The sequence below is a fragment of the Nematostella vectensis genome, chromosome 8, assembly GCF_932526225.1.
Source record: "Nematostella vectensis chromosome 8, jaNemVect1.1, whole genome shotgun sequence".
NCBI lineage: Eukaryota > Metazoa > Cnidaria > Anthozoa > Actiniaria > Edwardsiidae > Nematostella > Nematostella vectensis.
This window is the reverse complement of record NC_064041.1, coordinates 8609654-8627706: the sequence shown is the minus strand read 5'-3', so window position 1 is coordinate 8627706 and position 18053 is coordinate 8609654. Positions and strand designations below refer to the sequence as shown.

General features: G+C 40.5%; 2 protein-coding genes across 7 annotated transcripts in view; one reads left to right on the top strand and one right to left on the bottom strand.

Annotated features, from left to right (window-relative positions):
• The window catches only part of LOC5519296 (F-box/LRR-repeat protein 6), an 18585-nt gene extending 9976 nt beyond the window's left edge, over window positions 1-8609 (top strand). The window contains exons 11-12 of one of the 2 annotated variants that reach the window (XM_032364219.2): window positions 1016-1197; window positions 7262-8609. In XM_032364219.2, the coding sequence (XP_032220110.1) occupies window positions 1016-1163 (148 nt within the window). In that variant the 3' untranslated portion in view covers window positions 1164-1197; window positions 7262-8609. Of the gene's footprint in view, window positions 1-1015; window positions 1198-4347; window positions 5888-7261 lie in introns of those variants that run through there. The other variant, XM_032364220.2, reaches the window with a different exon arrangement.
• LOC5519325 (apelin receptor A) overlaps window positions 4083-18053 on the bottom strand; it is a 26911-nt gene continuing 12940 nt past the window's right edge. For 4 of the 5 annotated variants that reach the window (XM_032364218.2, XM_032364215.2, XM_032364214.2 and 1 more), the window contains 4 exons: window positions 7260-7441; window positions 6195-6266; window positions 5843-5914; window positions 4083-5682 (listed from right to left, as the gene is read on the bottom strand). In XM_032364218.2, coding sequence (XP_032220109.1) covers window positions 4149-5682; window positions 5843-5914; window positions 6195-6266; window positions 7260-7441 — 1860 coding nt within the window. In that variant the 3' untranslated portion in view covers window positions 4083-4148. Of the gene's footprint in view, window positions 5683-5842; window positions 5915-6194; window positions 6267-7259; window positions 7442-16191; window positions 18042-18053 lie in introns of those variants that run through there. The other variant, XM_032364217.2, reaches the window with a different exon arrangement.

The window sequence follows — 18053 nt, the reverse complement described above, 5'->3', positions numbered from 1 at the left end:
CCCTATCTAATAAACTTTCATTACTGCCATCTTGAATGTTGGAAAATCACCTGAGAATCCCTTGTATTTGTACAGTTAAAGAGGCAAGATTGGCTATTTTATTACTGCAAATGCAATTAAAGGTTTGCTATCTATCTAATGCCATTGTTCATACTTAAATGGGATTTTTAACCCCGTATTTCGTCGTGGAATGATTTGTGATTCCACACGAGACGGTCGAATAGGCAGACTACCATAGTCAAAGACTGCACCATTCAAGACAATGGGGGTTGGAGTTAAAAATGCCTTGACTGCATGACTTACCGAGCTTCGAGGATACGTCTAAAAGCCTCGAGACTTTGAGATAAATTTCTTAAATAGGCCCATACTCGCCAAATACCTACATACCATACCCCGGAGTGTCTCTAGGGAGTTTGGTGTAAACTCACTCACGCACGGTTGTGTTTCGCAAAATAGCATCCAATCAGCGATCAATAACTTGGTCTCCAGGTCAGTTAAAACACAGTGGAAGCTTGTTGTTTTGGAGAACATTTTCGTATTTTAGCTATCATAAATAAAGCTTTCTACTTTGATTTTGCTCCGTAACACATCTTAATGAGAATAGTTGTGCAGAGGCTCGACAATTCCCTGATAAATGCTGTTGGTAATGTAGCATTTTCCTTCATCTAAAACCAACCGCACCAGTTTAAGAAGGTTTAACCTATCACTAGAGCCGATATTCCCGGCTTGTAAGTACAAAGCAGTTTCTTAGACAGATATCCTACAAATTCTCATTTTCAAACGGCCATTTGACTGGCTAGTCGGTTGCATTTTCTCAATTTAACACCTGTCAAATATGATAGTGTGCTTAACTAAACGTAAAAACTTTCCATCTCTTGATATCTCTTGATCTCTTTATAGTCAATGTTTCAAGCTTCCGAAGCAAGTGCCCCTTTTGCTCCGACGTAGTCCCTTTAAATATAGTCGTATGGTGGTTTGGCTCTTTCTGTACAGTAATGTCATTGTTCCCTTGCAGAAATGTATTCCTTGGATGTCCGAAATTGAACGAACTGAACCTCACATCATGCCGAGGTATAGACCGCGGGTTCAAACAGAAACACATCGGCCACGGGAACCTGAAACGTCTTCTCGGGAACATTATGTCTAATCAGAAACAGGGGTAACAGTGCCAGGAACCCCGACTTGTACATACAAATGGTAAGTACATCCAAGAGTCCATGTCATCCACCGTTTTGTCACCCTGACGAAATACCAATTCCATCGGCTGATTTAAAGTAGCGCTGCTGGTATGTTATATTGTATTTAATAATTAAGAGGTATAAAACTTTCGTTTTAGATAATTATTTCAAGATTTCATGCCTTTGATGTTTTTTGGCTTAGTGGGAATTTCGCATGGCTGGTACAGGCCAGTTGAGGGGTGAATATAGAAAAGACAGTCATATGAAAAAATAATGTTTTTAGGCCCCTTGGCGTACCTATGACAATACCTCAAACCCTAAAACCATTAAATCTCTGTACATGTAATCTTTACTATAGTAAGCGTTACGTCTGTCAGGCAAACGTTTTTGATTGGTCGAGCGGTATGACGTCATCAACCTGCACTAGCTTTGAGCTTTGAACTTTGGCGCGATTCTGATAGTATAAAGAAGCACAGTTTCTTCTGGTCTGATTGGGAAATACAGAGTACGCTGGAGTCCTGAAACTAACTAGACGCTGCACCAGCGTTAACTCGGGCTACAAAAGGAATCACCGAAAAATGCAGTCTGCATTTTGTACCTGCTGGTGAGCTGTTTTCTCGGGGGCTCGTACACTAAAAAGCCCCGTGCAGACTGCGCCAGCATTGCTGACGAATTTCCGCTTGACTGAATATAGGACAAAGGAAATGTTGACTTTCTGACATGTCAAAATGGGAAATTGACTTTCTGACATTTCCTTTGTCTTGCGGTCAGTCGGGCAAGAGTTCGCCAGCAATGCTGGCAGAGATTGCACGGGGCTTTACGCCGTAATAACGCCGTAATACGGTGCTATACATACTGAAGAGTATGGGATTTAGCATAACGAAACCGGCATTATTGTAATAAATTTGACTCTTTATTGGGATAGGACACGCTCGCTACTGATACCGGGCGATTAACGAGCGATAAAATGCTTGAGGCACTGTTCAGAATTGCATACAAAACAATAAACACAAAACTTATCCAAACTTATCGACGCTCTTATTGATTCTCTTCTTCTTTCGGAATCATATGTGTCCATCGGAAGTTGTTAGAACTAAGAAATATTGGCACTACGAGCTGCATAGAGAGAAGGCCGAGGCGGAGCGTGTCTTTATAGCAAAACAATTCAAACTTTATCAAATATCTGGTTATAGAACATGCTAGACAGTCCTTGAAACAACACTGGCCAAAATATACGGTTATACACATCTTTTAGTGTGGGTCTATCGCAGACTGTGTGTACATTTGTGTAAGTAGTGAGCGTCTCTCCGAAGAGTCTTCCACAAAAGCCGCCTCGATTTCAGGCAGAAGTATACCGCAGACCTTTGAGCATCGCAGGCTTACACGTTTTCGACATGGATAGATAGATAGACTTATAGAAAAGGTAAACCTAGACTCGTGCTACCACAGGTAGCCCAAGTAAAAAGTTAAGTAATGTTATTGCATGCATATGGAGTTTCGCCAGAGAAGTTACAGAAGTTTTGCCAATTACTCCAAATTAGAATATGCTGTTATTCAAGCACCTTGGGGCAAGGATAAAAGAAGCGTAAATACAATTACATACGCTAGAGTTGAGACAAATTGGCAGATTAAAATATATTCGGCAACACAACTAGGCTTTAAATCTACCGGCTTATCAAAGTTTTTTTATGGAATTAGCAATTATTCAGAGATCCTTCAAATATTAGAACAGTTAAAGTATGTTTGGTACATTTACTTACATATTGTGTACAGTACTTATACAGTTATTACAAATGCGTTAAAAGTTTTCATGGCTTAGGAATAAAATGGTTAATTGTGAAGTCTTTTTTGTATACTTACTGAGAATTGGAAATTCGTATTAGCCTTGGCCCTAGTCCTGCTATCAAATAGTATTTGAATTATATTCTAGTAAATTTGTTTATCGTCACATGGTGACGGGCCCACTTCTTGTTTATATTTAATTGCATTGGTGCAGTGCATATAGTATTATATTTACAAAGTTTATGGTACAAGGACTTTAATATTTACATACATAGGGTTTGCACCCAAGTTAGAGTAAGTACTACATTCATAATCCACGTTTTGTATACCTTTGACGAGCGCCGCGGTTGTGGAAAGGCGGTGTTTTATCTACTTAACTGCAAATAACTTATAGACTGTCCCTAGAGAATTTGCCAAGTTGCGTAAGCTTTGTATATCATGTACATATATGAAATTTGATGTGCTTTATATTATACATCTGTTGAACTACTATCTATTTTTTTTTTGTGCCAAAGACTGACTTTTTTAGACAAATGCTTTCCGTAAAATCGCTTCACTGTAAAAATAGGCTTCTAATAAATGCTTCAAATAAATAGGCCGAGCGGTAGACATTTTTCTTAAAGGGGCAGCGTCATGGTACTAAGCATGTCTTGTGTCATTAATTGTCTACAAACAGTTGAACTTTGAGCTGTCACTCCCTTGTTAAAATAATATGCAATATTTTATTGAAAACTATTTTTATTGACAGTTTGTGGTCATTTCCTTTGAAATTAAGCCTCCCACATGTACCAAAGGCTCATAAGTCAATATCAGAATTTGACTGAAATTCATTGTGTCCGGGCCGGGATTTATTGCAAAGCTCTTACCATGACACTGCCGCTTTAACATGTTGAAAACACATATTCTAACAAACCTTGGATTCCTTTAATTCTTCGTCTTCTTTAGGGACAAGTCAAATGCAAGTCTCTATCAGCCGCTATTTTGTGGGAAAAAATCGATTGTGGCTGTTAGGCTGTTAGAATATATGTTTGCCATATTTTCGATTAAATTTGGTAAATAAAGTAAAAAGCATTGTTTTTAAGTTGTTATTTAAGGATTTTATACATTATTCGTCGTATAATATTGAATGAACAACAACAAAATTATGGCTTTATTATTCTTGTGAAGAAAATCGTACATAAACTCGTCTTAAGGATCTAGAGTTTGTGGTTCATGGTGTTCTGGTTCAGAGAAAAGCTGTAGTTCAATAGTATTGGGGTTCCCATTCCGTTTCAATCTTCTTCCGTTGGATCCTTGGTGTTTCTTCCACGTTGGGGTCTTATTTGATTGGCGTGTGCTTCCTTTTCTGTCGGAGTTTTGAGAATTCACTGACATCCCTATATTGCAGCTGATGTTACGCCCTAACCTTGTCGCCTCTCGTTGGAACTTCTGATGTCTGAAGGCGTAAAGGAAGGGGTTAATCAGTGAGCTGAGCCCGAGTAGGGTGACGGGAATCCAACTGCCCATGACGAAGAACGCGCGTAGGCTGTTTAAAGTCACAGCAGCGTCCAGCATCAAATCCACAAATCGATACACGTAGATCAGAAACAGGATCATCGGAGTTACAAAAAAGAAAAAGTTTGTCAACACCATGAGTGAGATCCTCTTTGCTAGGCGGGCCTCTCGTTTTACACCCAACTGTGAACTCGCTTTCTGTACGAAAACGTAGATGCGAACGTAGAGGCCAACACTCGTAAGGTAAATCATGACGCAGAGTACTCCCACTGCGAGAGTGACGGTAGAAGTGTCGGTGATGTAGGAGCCTTTGTGAAAGGGCATTGTACACTGGAACCATTTGTGATACTGCAAGCCCTGCACGCCGAATATTGGTAGCATCGCGAATGTAATAGCAATAAGCCAGACTAGAATGGAGAGGCGAAGTGAGAGTTTACTGCTGAGTCGGGCTGTAGGGTTATCGCAGTGGACGATCGCGAGGTACCTCTCCAAGGTTAAGAAAAAGGACGTGAAGACTGTGGTGACTTGAGCCGTGGTGAAGACCACCCCTATATTCGGGCACACCTTGATATTGTTCATGAGTAACTCGTTGGGCGTCACTGTAGTATCGTGAAAGGGGTTGTGGATCGCGATCATTATAGTATACACCCCGACAAGTGCATCACTCAGAGCCATGCTGCAGATGAGGATGAACGACGTGCTGTTACGTAAGGATGGGCAGAATATGATAAGGATCACGATGACAATGTTCAGTACAAGGATGATACTTCCGATGCCGTACTGAATGTGGAACAGTGACCGGGGTACTTCATACAAGTGCTCAAAATACGGGAACTGAATCTCATGATTATAACACTCCTCATCCCCTTCGCATATGCATTGAGGGGTAAAACCAAGTTTCACATACTCAAACGTCTTTCCGTACTTGATGACGTCATTATGCAAGAACTCGTCCTTTTCCATGACACAAATCGCATCACCCATGTCGTCATCGGTCATGTTTTTGATACGCGTCATGTTTCTCGCGTCCTCTGTAAATTTGGCCAGCGTGCAATCCTTACAGTGCATGCTCCATGAGACCCCTTGTAGCTCCCTTAAGTTGCAGAGTTTCAGGATGCTTGTATCAGGGCTGTAGTTTCTGTTACCGTACAGTTTGACTGTTTTTAGGGAGTTTAGTTCTAGATCTGGATCCACGTCCCAGATCTGAAGGCCATTGCTACTGAGATCGCTTAAAATAAAAAAAAATTAAAAAAATTATTCTCATTTTGCACCCTCTAAAAAGTTGAAAATAATTTGAATAATTGTATATTTTTGTTGTCTCTGTTTCCTTTGTCAATACTTTTTGACTCGTGAAAAGATTTTAGGACATTCTTCTTGTTTATACTTACAGTGTTAGTAATTTGTCGAGGCCATTAAAAGCTCCTTTGGCAATACTCCTGATGCTGTTGTTCTTAAGAATGCTGGGGAAAAAAACGTCACATAATCACCTGTCAACGCTTCTTGTTGATCAGTAGAAGTCTTGATCGCATTGGTTCTGTTTTAGTATCTGTAATTTTGATTTAAGTTGACCAATGTTGTAAATTTGGTTTACGTTTTTGAGATCTAAATCTTTCATTCCATATTATATGTAACGCTATTTTGTAGCCATAATGTCCCTTCCATTTGTTAAGCTATTTGAATAAGCTATTAAAAATATTTTAACATACACAGTAATAATTCTCGATTCAGTTCTTTACTTACAGTTGTTTCAGACTCGTTATGTGTGAGAACAATCCCGCAGGGATAAAATCCAAGCTGTCATTTTCTATTGATCTAAATGTGAGATAACAATTGAAGTTTTAGAATAGTCTGTTATTATTTCCCCCTTTCTTAGCCGTAAAACATTTAAAACTGCATGTCTACCTTGTCATACCTAATGTACAGCATTAATAGTACGACGCGCGCTACTTTGGCCACCAAGACAAAGTTTTAAGAAAGTTAGCGAATTAACATGCGACAGTTTTGATTGGGGTAGTTCTAATGTGTACTGAAGCATTTCTTTGCCTAGTTGGCTTGTGGAGCTCATGTTAGTCAAATATCACGTTGCTCGTATCCTCAGTGGCTTATACTTCAAAAAAACTGTCAAAGTAACCACGGTAGCGCGCGTCGTATGGTAAAACAGTCAAGTTGGCCACGGTGCGCGCGTCGCACGGTAAAACAGTCAAGGTGGCCACGGTAGCGCGCGTCGCACGGTAAAACAGTCAAGGTGGCCACGGTAGCGCGCGTCGCACTGTAAAACAGTCAATGTGGCCACGGTAGCGCGCGTAGCACTGGGGACTCCAAGTTATAAGGGCGGATCTTGCGTTATATTAAAGAATGTCGATCACCCACTTCTTTTTTTATCGAAAATACAGCGGTTCATATGAAAGAAAACTTTATAATAACAATCCGCGAATGTAGTCTGATATGTTATTGACGATATTTAATAGAAAATATCTTGGTTACTCGCTTGAATTTTTTTATCGAAAATACAGCGGTTCATATGAAAGAAAACTTTATAATAACAATCCGCGAATGTAGTCTGATATGTTATTGACGATATTTAATAGCAAATATCTTGGTTACTCGCTTGAATTAGCAGATGGTAATTAATTCTTTGAGTGACTCGCCATCGATCGGGAGCATAAAATGGCGGCGTAATTGGTCTCCTTTCAAGTGCCTAAAACTGTTGAGATTATATGAGATTATAAAATTAACCACCCAGATTTATTAAATAATCTTCAATCATATAATTTAAGTCTATAATCTGTTTGCTCATTTACTTACAGGCTTTCCACAGCCACGGGTAGAGCGAAGTGGTCTGGCTCGAGGAGTCCCGCGGGTCGACACACTGCTGCCATACTTTTATCGATGTGTGCGCATTTGCAGACCGGTGAACACCGCGTCCAGTTTGACTCGCCCGCGATGACTTCAATCCCAACGATAAACGTTGCTATGATCAGGAACATCTAGAATAAGGAATAAGCAGAGGAGGAGAAAAAATTTCTAAGAAGGTACCTGAGGGTAATTTAGGTTATGTAAACTGGTGTAAATATTGGCCTAGACCAGTTATTAGCCAGGAAAGCGATTTCTACTTTAGGTTTCATAAATATTTTTAGATATTATTTCATCTACTCTGTACGCTCTACTCGATCCAATGTCTTGTGTGCAAACACGGTATATCCAGGCATTGATAACGTGGAAACACCACCATAGGTAGCAAATGAAGAACATTCTCACGTTTGTGTGCGCTTCCCAACACCAGCAAAACATAAAACAAAACAAAAAAGAAATATTTACCACCATACTTGTTTGCACAAGGAATCGACCCCAGTGTGTATAGGAGAATTCCCTGATAATCTGTTGCCCTTGTTGGCTTGCTATCAGCCATTGTCAAGGACCTAAGCAACTTTTTCCTTATTGACACTAGCTTTCTGGTTATGTTAGAAGTGCTGCATTTGGCTGCAAAATATCGGGATAATTGTCGTTTGCCACTTATAAGTTCCTGTTTTTTTTTAATCTTCGGCCGATAAATATGGAAAAAGCACTCCTAGACAATTCTCTCATTATCTCTGTCTTGTACGCACAAGTGGCTCTAAAAACTTGCTTATTAAGTGCCCTTAAATGGGCTTCGTCACGAGTTTTTCTTGGGGGGGCACGGTCCACGCACAAGCGCGCCATTAGAGGAGAGACAAGTAGACTGAAGAACCCCACACGAATCTTTAAGATTCTCTTGGTCAACCGCTTGACGTATTGAAAACAAATCATTCCATACTTTAGTATGGAGCCTACTCAAAAATTCCATGCTGAACTAAAAGCGAACCTAATGATGCAAACCTTGTAAGAGAATACTGGGCTGAGAGCTATGCTATCGTACGCTGTGCAGGCTCTATTCAGTACTAATTAAAGATATGAAGTTATAAAGTAGCCATTATCAACGGTAGACCACATGACCTCTACCTCTGCTTCGCCGCCTCTGGGCGTATTTTTACTGCTCGCTCACACACACTTCGAAAAATAATTGTATTTTAAGAGACGCTTAGAATTAAAAAAACATCTCGGCTCTCTTAGATTCCAAAATTTTTACATGCATTTTATACGCTATTTTCTAGAAAAGAAAGAAATCTTCTAAAAATATAACTTGTGTGTTTGTCATTAAATGTATTTTCCTCTAATTCTGTTTTTCATATATTATACACGTGCGGCAACTAGTTAGTTCTTTTCTCCCGCGCCACGGAATGTTTTTCTGTCGGAAAATTTTTTAGAAAGAACAAATTCAATCGCAAATGTTTTGCGGTAACATGGTTGTTCCCTCTCGCCAATGTCAAAAGAGGCACCTTACAAATATACGACTTGGTAATCTTACCATTTTGACACGGCTGTCTCCTCTTTTCTATGTCAGTAGAAATGTCAACTTGAGGAACAAACGCTAAAGTAACTAGACCTTTAAAGTTTCAGCTGTTGTGTTTTATGTCTTCCGTTTTGCCTGAGGATTTCCCCTGCCTTTGCAGACCTGTGATATATAGTTTTTGTTTCGCCAAAGACGTTCTAGCCCGTTCTATTTCCTCGGCAGATCCCACGATAGGCGTATCACACGTCTGGTTTTCGTTGTCGATGGAAACCCATAATGATTTCGTTCGCGTTATCATCTCACGTGATGGAATTTAGAGCGCGATTATTTGTCGTGTTAAACTGTCCCTAATTTAAACCCCCTCGATTCAAAGTATAGCAATTAACCTTTGGCGAGGTGTTTATAAATTGCTTTGTGTCTGGTTCGGTGTAAGAGTCTATCTGTAAGTTTCAAGAAACTGAACGATTGCTCAAAGTCAGATACAGATTGTGGCAATTAACCTTTGGCGAGGTGTTTAAAGATGTTTTTTTGTTTGCCTCGGCGTCTTTCTGTATTAGCCATTCTGCACTTTTAAACCTATTTAAGTCTTTTAAAGAAATTAAAGGCTTGCTTAAAGTCAAAGTAGTACAACTAACCTTAGGCAATGTGTTTGAAGGTTGTTTGTTTCTGGATCGTCTGTCTGTTAGCTCCCAAGAAATGTAAAGCTTTGTACACATTAAGGTGTCTGACAAACTGAATCTGAATCAAACTGAATTGAAAGCCACAAAGTCTATCAAGATGAATGAGTTCTTATTCGTGGAGTGACTTCCCTTGCAGTAGTATTTGTCAAATATATCACAATCGCTTCCCTTTTAAACATATGTCCACTCCTTGTTGCTTAATCTCGAAAGTTATCTATCAAACAACGGTATGACCTAGACCCCCTGGCATTTAGAGTGGTAGCTCTATTATGCAATCCTAAGGACCGTGCAAAGTTTTATACAGTGGTACCCTTATTAAGCGGTTATCCTCGGGACTTAGACAACTGATGTACCATGCCAAGTGATATATACAGTGGTACCTCTATTAAGCGGCCACCCTAGGGACCATGCCAAGTGATATATACAGTGGTACCTCTATTAAGCGGCCACCCTGGGGACCGTACCCAAGTGATGTATACAGTGGTACCTCTATTAAGCGGCCACCCTAGGGACCGTACCCAAGTGATGTATACAGTGGAACCTCTATTAAGCGGCCACCCTGGGGACCGTACCAAGTGATGTATACAGTGGTACCTCTATAAAGCGGCCACCCTAGGGACCATGCCAAGTCATGTATACAGTGCTACCTCTATAAAGCGGCCACCCTAGGGACCGTGCCAAGTGATGTATACAGTGGAACCTCTATAAAGCGGCTGCCCTGGGGACCGTACCCAAGTGATGTATACAGTGGTACAATTTTAAGCGACCACCCTAGGGACCGTGCCAAGTGATATATACAGTGGTACCTCTATTAAGCGGCCACCCTCGGAACCGTGCAAAGTGATGTATACAGTGGTACAATTTTAAGCGGCCACCCTGGGGACCGTACCCAAGTGATGTATACAGGGAACCTCTATTAAGCGGCCACCCTAGGGACCATGCCAAGTGATGTATACAGTGGTACCTCTATTAAGCGACCACCCTAGGGACCGTGCCAAGTGATGTATACAGTGGTACCTCTATTAAGCGACCACCCTAGGGACCATGCCAAGTGATGTATACAGTAGTACCTCTATTAAGCGACCACCCTAGGGACCGTGCCAAGTGATGTATACAGGGAACCTCTATTAAGCGGCCACCCTAGGGACCATGCCAAGTGATGTATACAGTGGTACCTCTATTAAGCGACCACCCTAGGGACCGTGCCAAGTGATGTATACAGTGGTACCTCTATTAAGCGACCACCCTAGGGACCATGCCAAGTGATGTATACAGTAGTACCTCTATTAAGCGACCACCCTAGGGACCGTGCCAAGTGATGTATACAGTGGTACCTCTATAAAGCGGCCACCCTAGGGACCGTGCCAAGTAATGTATACAGGGGTACCTCTATAAAGCGGCCACCCTAGGGACCGTGCCAAGTAATGTATACAGTGGTACCTCTATTAAGCGACCACCCTTGAGACCGTGCCAAGTGATGTATACAGTGGTACATCTATTAAAGCGGCCACCCTAGGGACCGTACCCAAGTGATGTATACAGTGGTACCTCTATTAAGCGGCCATCCTAGGGACCATGCCAAGTCATGTATACAGTGGTACCTCTATTAAGCGACCACCCTAGGGACCGTACCCAAGTGATGTATACAGTGGTACCTCTATTAAGCGACCACCCTAGGGACTGTGCCAAGTTATGTATTCAGTGGTACCTCTATTAAGCGACCACCCTAGGGACCGTACCCAAGTGATGTATACAGTGGTACCTCTATTAAGCGGCCGCCCTAGGGACCATGCCAAGTCATGTATACAGTGGTACCTCTATTAAGCGGCCACCCTAGGGACCGTGCCAAGTGATGTATACAGTGGTACCTCTATTAAACGGCCACCCTAGGGACCTTGCCAAGTGATATATACAGTGGTACCTCTATTAAGCGACCACCCTAGGGACCGTGCCAAGTGATGTATACAGTGGTACCTCTATTAAGCGGCCACCCTAGGAACCGTACCCAAGTGATATATACAGTGGTACCTCTATTAAGCGGCCACCCTAGGGACTGTGCCAAGTGATGTATACAGTGGTACCTCTATTAAGCGGCCATCCTAGGGACCATGCCAAGTCATGTATACAGTGGTACCTCTATTAAGCGACCACCCTAGGGACCGTACCCAAGTGATGTATACAGTGGTACCTCTATTAAGCGACCACCCTAGGGACTGTGCCAAGTTATGTATTCAGTGGTACCTCTATTAAGCGACCACCCTAGGGACCGTGCCAAGTTATGTATTCAGTGGTACCTCTATTAAGCGACCACCCTAGGGACTGTGCCAAGTTATGTATTCAGTGGTACCTCTATTAGGCGAGACATTGGGAAGTGACCGCTGAATAGAGGTACCGTCCCATAAATTTTGGAAAAGCATTCGGAGTTCATGTGGATTAATAACAGCCCCTACCGTTTACAGTTGACCCTAGATAACTCATACAAAAGAGAAATTCGAAATTGCTTCGGGTTATCAGGAGATTACAGACGTATTAAGGGTATTATTGCTCTATATACAAGGTAACCTTTGAAGCGTTATTAATCCCTCCTCCGTCTACCCACCCAGCCGAACACCTAAGTTGTTTATGAATACTCTCTTGCGAATAAACTTCCAGTGTTATCGGCAATAGCGAGTCTTATTTTATTGCGGTTTTCAATACTCTACTCTTGCGAATAAACTTCCAGTGTTATCGGTAATAGCGAGTCTTATTTTATTGCGGTTTTCAATACTCTACTCTTGCGAATAAACTTCCAGTGTTATCGGTAATAGCGAGTCTTATTTTATTGCTGTTTTCAATATGCTGCGAACTCGGGCCGACACCTAAATCGTCTTCTGGCTTCCGTCATTCAAACATCTTTGAAGCGTTTTCATTGGCCAGCCCTTCACGCTACCTCCGCAAGGCTCTGACTGAATGTTATTCAGTTTGCTCAAGAGAGCAAAAGTATTTATGCTCTCTTGGTTTGTTTGAATAAGAAATCCAGGAAGCGGTTTTGCAGTTGAAAATTATAGAGGGGAATTCGCAGAATATTAAAGATCGTATTTCCATGTAAAACGAATAAATTTAATCAAAAGTTACTTATGAATTACCATAGGGCCCGTCTGCGTTTACAACAGAGGCTTAGCAAACCTTTCGTATGCACCCTTAGGGTTAAGAAATTCTCAAGAAAAGTAAAGCTCTATTTCAAATTTACTCGATTTAGAGTTAAATGATTACCCACAGAAACATATGAGCAAAATCGGGAGCGATTAGGTCAATTTTAAAAGGAGTAAATTCCAAAACGACCCAAGCCACCTTCTTTTGTTTACTGCATTTACTTGTTTTCATTAAGTCGTTATCTTAGATCGATATCTAATAAAAAATTGTTAAATTGGCCACTTTTGCTAATCGCGATGAGATTAAGGAGAGGATTCACAACAACTTTTTTAAATATATATATTAACAAGTTTTAGAAACAACAATCTGCCAACTCCAAAATATATGAAAATACAACAACAATATTTAAAAGAATGGGATGGTGATAATACCAATCGGAGAGCGTAGAACCTTTAAAACATATTGAAGTTCAGGGACAGAGCACAAATTAATCTCAAAACAAACGGCAACGGATACCACAAGCGCTAAGACAACCCAAGCAGTCAGGTTTTTTTTTTGCTCCCGCTCATGTGTCCAAATGAGAGCAAATAGTTGCATGGATATTACATACCATTTAGGCCTGCGATAACCAGACATTTTTATGTAAGCCCCTTTTTTCGTTGATATAGCGTATGAAACTGGTGTGCTTCATTGAAATTCAATGAGATAAATTCAACTTCGAGGTCCGATTCTTGCTGTGTATTCAGTCCGAAATCTAAAATTTCAGCTGTTTTCCCAACGTGAACCATATGATATGTTTCAATGTGTGGTCCCGTGTCAACTCCCAATTTAGCTTCTAGCGATGTCAAAATATTACATTCCGTTTAAAAAATGTAATCAAATGGTAGCTTCTGGCAACCATCATTCTTCGGCTTATCGACACCACATACTTCCCTGTAGCTGCCTCATTGTCTAGTCCATTTTCGATGCGGTTAGTAGTTGGCTAGAAATAAATTTATGGTGGTCCGCCTTATCGGCTCGGATTCACAAGCTACATTTGCTCATTTGTCGAAATTTACTGACACTGCTCTCGTCGTTGCCTTGGCCCCCCTCCCCCTCCCCTACGCTCCAGCCAGTATTAGGCCCACAGCAGGATTTGCGGGTCATCTTCTGATAACTGGGGGGGGGGGGGGGGGGTGAGGCATGGTGCGCTCGTACCTGTCCCCCTCCTACACGTGACCACAGGCCCACCTGTGTGGCTAGAAACTAAACAAAACCAAAAAAGGAAACTATTTTCCTGTATATTTTTATATTTTTATCAATCTTGAAGCGGACGTGTATCTCTAATCTTAAAAAATGCGATCATCTCTGTTTATACTTGAAAATAAAAATACAACGGTTTATTCGCAAGAAATCTTCCAAATATCAATCTACGAATAAAGTGTTATACGTAATTGACGATATTTGATTGAAAATATCTTGGTTACCAGTCCAAGAGATGGCTAAATCTACCCTGGGGGGACTCCGATATCAAACGGACGGGGATCATCGTCGGGAATTTTTTTAAACAGCCCTAAAAGAAATTAAAGTTGGCGTTGTCTGGTTATATTTTAACCATAAAAGATACTAAATGGGCGTGGTAAGGCATGAATTTACTCCCTAAAAGATACCTCAAACAAATTTTGTAATAAAAACGTTTATTTAAAACTGACTCTAATGGAAGATTGACACTCTTTAACGCTCTTTTATGAGCTACAAGTTAGATGAACGATGGCTTTAGTAGCACCCTAAAAGATACCCAGGAAAAAAATTCTGACCATTCTCATTTTCACCCCTCCCAAATTTACACCCTAAAGATACGACGATGATCCCCGTCTGATGGATATAGAGAGTACCCCACCCTCCCCTCCCAGGGTAAATCTGCCTATACGACGACATCTCGGATGACATGTACAATTCATTGCTGAATGTAAAATGGCGACAAATATTAAAGGCAGAAATTTTCAAAGCTGTTGGCTGCTTCCATCCGGGACTTTCGAAACGCTGTAGTCACGCAACGATAGAGCATTACTTCAGCTACAAATCGAACCTTGATTCAACACACTTCCGCAAGGCGCTAACCGACCAAAAGCACCAAATGCTATTCAGTTTGTTTGAATGAGGAAGCCGGGAAGCGGTTAAGCAGCTGATGGAAATGGATGCTTTGTATGACTCGGCATTGAGCGGAAGAATAAAAAGGCGGCGTGATTGGCCATTTTTAATGTTGTTTCAAACACAGATATTTTTTAGGTGCGAGATTACGCCTAATCGGTGTTACTAAGTACGACTCGAACCTCGAATTCTGCCCGGAACGTACAATGTATTTTGGCATAAAGAATTAGAAAAAGGCAAAACACATAAGCAGAGGAAATCAGACAGAAAACCTTCAACATTTCAAAAACCTTTCCAAAACCTTCAACATTTCAAACACAACCCCCCCCCCCCCCACCACCACCACCACCACCCTTTCTTTTCAAATCAAAAAGTGACGCCGAAAATAAGCATTTCAATGTAGTATAGTCCATCTTTCTTGCTGTTGCGTTTTCAAGAAAAAGAAAATAATATTGAATGCTTGACTAGTCCTCTTTTCATAAAATCGCTCCTTTCAACAAAACCTCCCAGTTAAAGCCCTGCAGCATTTACAGGGACAAAAAAACACAGCACTTGCAAAAAAACTAGCGATTGTTAGGAAAAGAGGTATGCAGGGGCTGATCTAGCTTTTCGCTTAAGGGGGGGTTTGGCTCAGTGATAAAAGGGGGGGTAATTTTTTTTGTTACTTGGCAGCCCAAGGGGGGGGGGGGGGGTGTAAACCCCCTAGATCTGCCACTGGTATGGCGGTGCTAATAAAGTGGTACTAGTGGTACTTGTTAACATGGGCATGCTTTAATGCCCACGTTACGTTAATTAGTTATCTTCTAGGAGCATTAAAAATACCGTTTCAACATACTACAAATTTTAGGTTTTTAACACGCAGTGATTCCTTCTTTCCCCCTATCTTAACCTTAAGCCTCTAAGTGCCCGCCCGAGAAAGATTTGTTTAAAAAATAATTGTCACCGCCTGAAACATAACTTGCTAACGCATCTGATTACAAATGGGAAAAAAAGGAATATATTCGTGTTTCGCAAAAATGCCTTGTACGCCACTTGGCTATGCTTGCCAAGGCTATTTCCCCACTAGTCCTGTGTTGAGGAGCATAAACATTTTAATTGCTTCTTATGGCTTGGAAAAAATCCTAAAGAGCTTAATAGGTTCACTACTACTTATCATGTCTGATAAGGAATAAAACCACTTGATATCTAAGGGGGTGCCAAAAACGCCCCAAGCAACCAGTGCATCCTATAAACAAGCGAATACGTAGAAGACTATGCTTTCCATGACATTCAAGTCTACAAAGTTATAAAGATATGTAATAAAATAAAGAGGTGGTTATCCTTAGGAAACAGAGGGGAAGGAATCACAATTCCCTACTAGCATTGAATGCTATAATTATAGTGCCATACTGATTGAGCTTCGCGTAGCCAAATCGATATACTTTACCTTAAAGGGATCGTGTCAAGCTACCCAGAATGCATCGCATTTGTGGTTGTTTTTGATACCGATGGGATTTAAAACATCTTTTTGAGTTTTTTAGGCTCCCGTGAAGGGTATTCGATGCAAACGTTGTAAATGAAGAATCATTGATAATACAACGCTGAAAATTAGCCTGGGGAAATGATTCATTTAGATGCATTTTGTATTCGATTCCTTGCCCCAAGCAATATTTCTAAACCTGAAGTTTAACCAATCCGTATTAAGGAATATTTTAAGAACTTGAAGATTGTAGGTTACCGTATCTACTCGATTTAGCACCGCACATATAGCGGGAAATTTGGTAAATTCCACTTACAAATAAGCGCCTTCATTCCGACGTTTTTTTAGGATTGTTATGAGACAATTAAAGACAATGTTACAAATCACATCTAAGTAATGTTTTCTTTCTTAATTCAAAGAGGATATATTTCGATGCTCTTTTGCTCGATTCTCTCACAGAAATGCATCTTTGTTAAGGATAAACATTCAAAAAATTTGCACAAAATGTATTTTTTAGTCTCCGAGAGAAAAATGGCCCGCCCTAATATAAGCGCACTCAAAACACGAAAAATAGAATAAGCACCGGGGGGGTCACATTTTCGACTAAATATGGTATTTATTATCCAACGACACCGAGAAAGCGCGGAATATCGCTGAACTAAGACTGGATCAGTTAAAAATATCCAGAAATATTTAGTCCTTTTTCTGTCCGGTATGACCAGCTATAAATCAACACAATTTGCGATGACTACTCTTTTTCACAGAGGTATACAACATTGTCTAGTTTGTCTACACCACGCCTACGCAGACCATCTAGTTTTTCTATAGCTTGTCTGCAGTCTAAAATATCTATCAAAACCTATCAAATATCTTGAAATTAAGGAGATGTTGATTACAATAAAGCACATAAGATATATAAGCCAGCCATTTCTTAAAAATTTTGTGGTAGAACAAAATAAAAAAGTTGCAGAAAAAAAATCATACAGATTTTGCAGGCAAGGAAACAAGAGTATGCACGCCTATCACTTTTCTAATGGTCCGTGGGGTGGGGGAGAGGGGATGTTTGTCCCCCGTCCAAGTTGTGTTCCCCTCCTAGATTTTCGATTTGTCCCTGCATCTGCATGATGTGGCTGAAAGTAAACTACATGGTTTTTATCATTCGAGGGGTTCTGTCGATCGGTTTTTTTTTTTTTTTTTACTTTATTCCTTCAATTTCTTTCATTATTTTAATATTATATGTATAAATCAGGAAAAATAATGCAAGCAAAAAGAAAGGCTACAAAAAGTAAAAGCGTGCAAATTAGAGCAGACATAAAGAAGACATAACCTCAAACTACTAAGGAAATTTTAATTATCAGATCCATAGAAAAACATTCCCACGTCAGTAGACTTATTAGGTATATATTAGTAAACTTATTTGAGTTTTCTTCCCTGGGGGACATTGAAAATTTGTATTAAATTCGTGTGTCGGTGGTCGTGAACACCACATCAACGCGGATCGTGGGGGCTCTTATCGACTGCAATCACATAATAGCTTTTTCTAGAAACCATTTGGATTTTGCATTTATCCTCTTGCCATATCGTTTCTCTGATTGACTTGTTAACACAACAGCTGTTACGGCTGTGGGGGCCTCGCAGATAAGCCATAGATCTCCATTTGTAATTCCAAACTTTGTTCGCTCGTGTTCTAGTAATATCTTAGCAGAAACTTTCTATGTCAAACTCTTGTCTACTTTTTGTACCTGCTAGATGTTGAAAATATTACTCAGTTACTCTGTTTAATCCCAACCCCTTGTTATTCTTGCCAAATACTTTTTAAGTCAAACTAT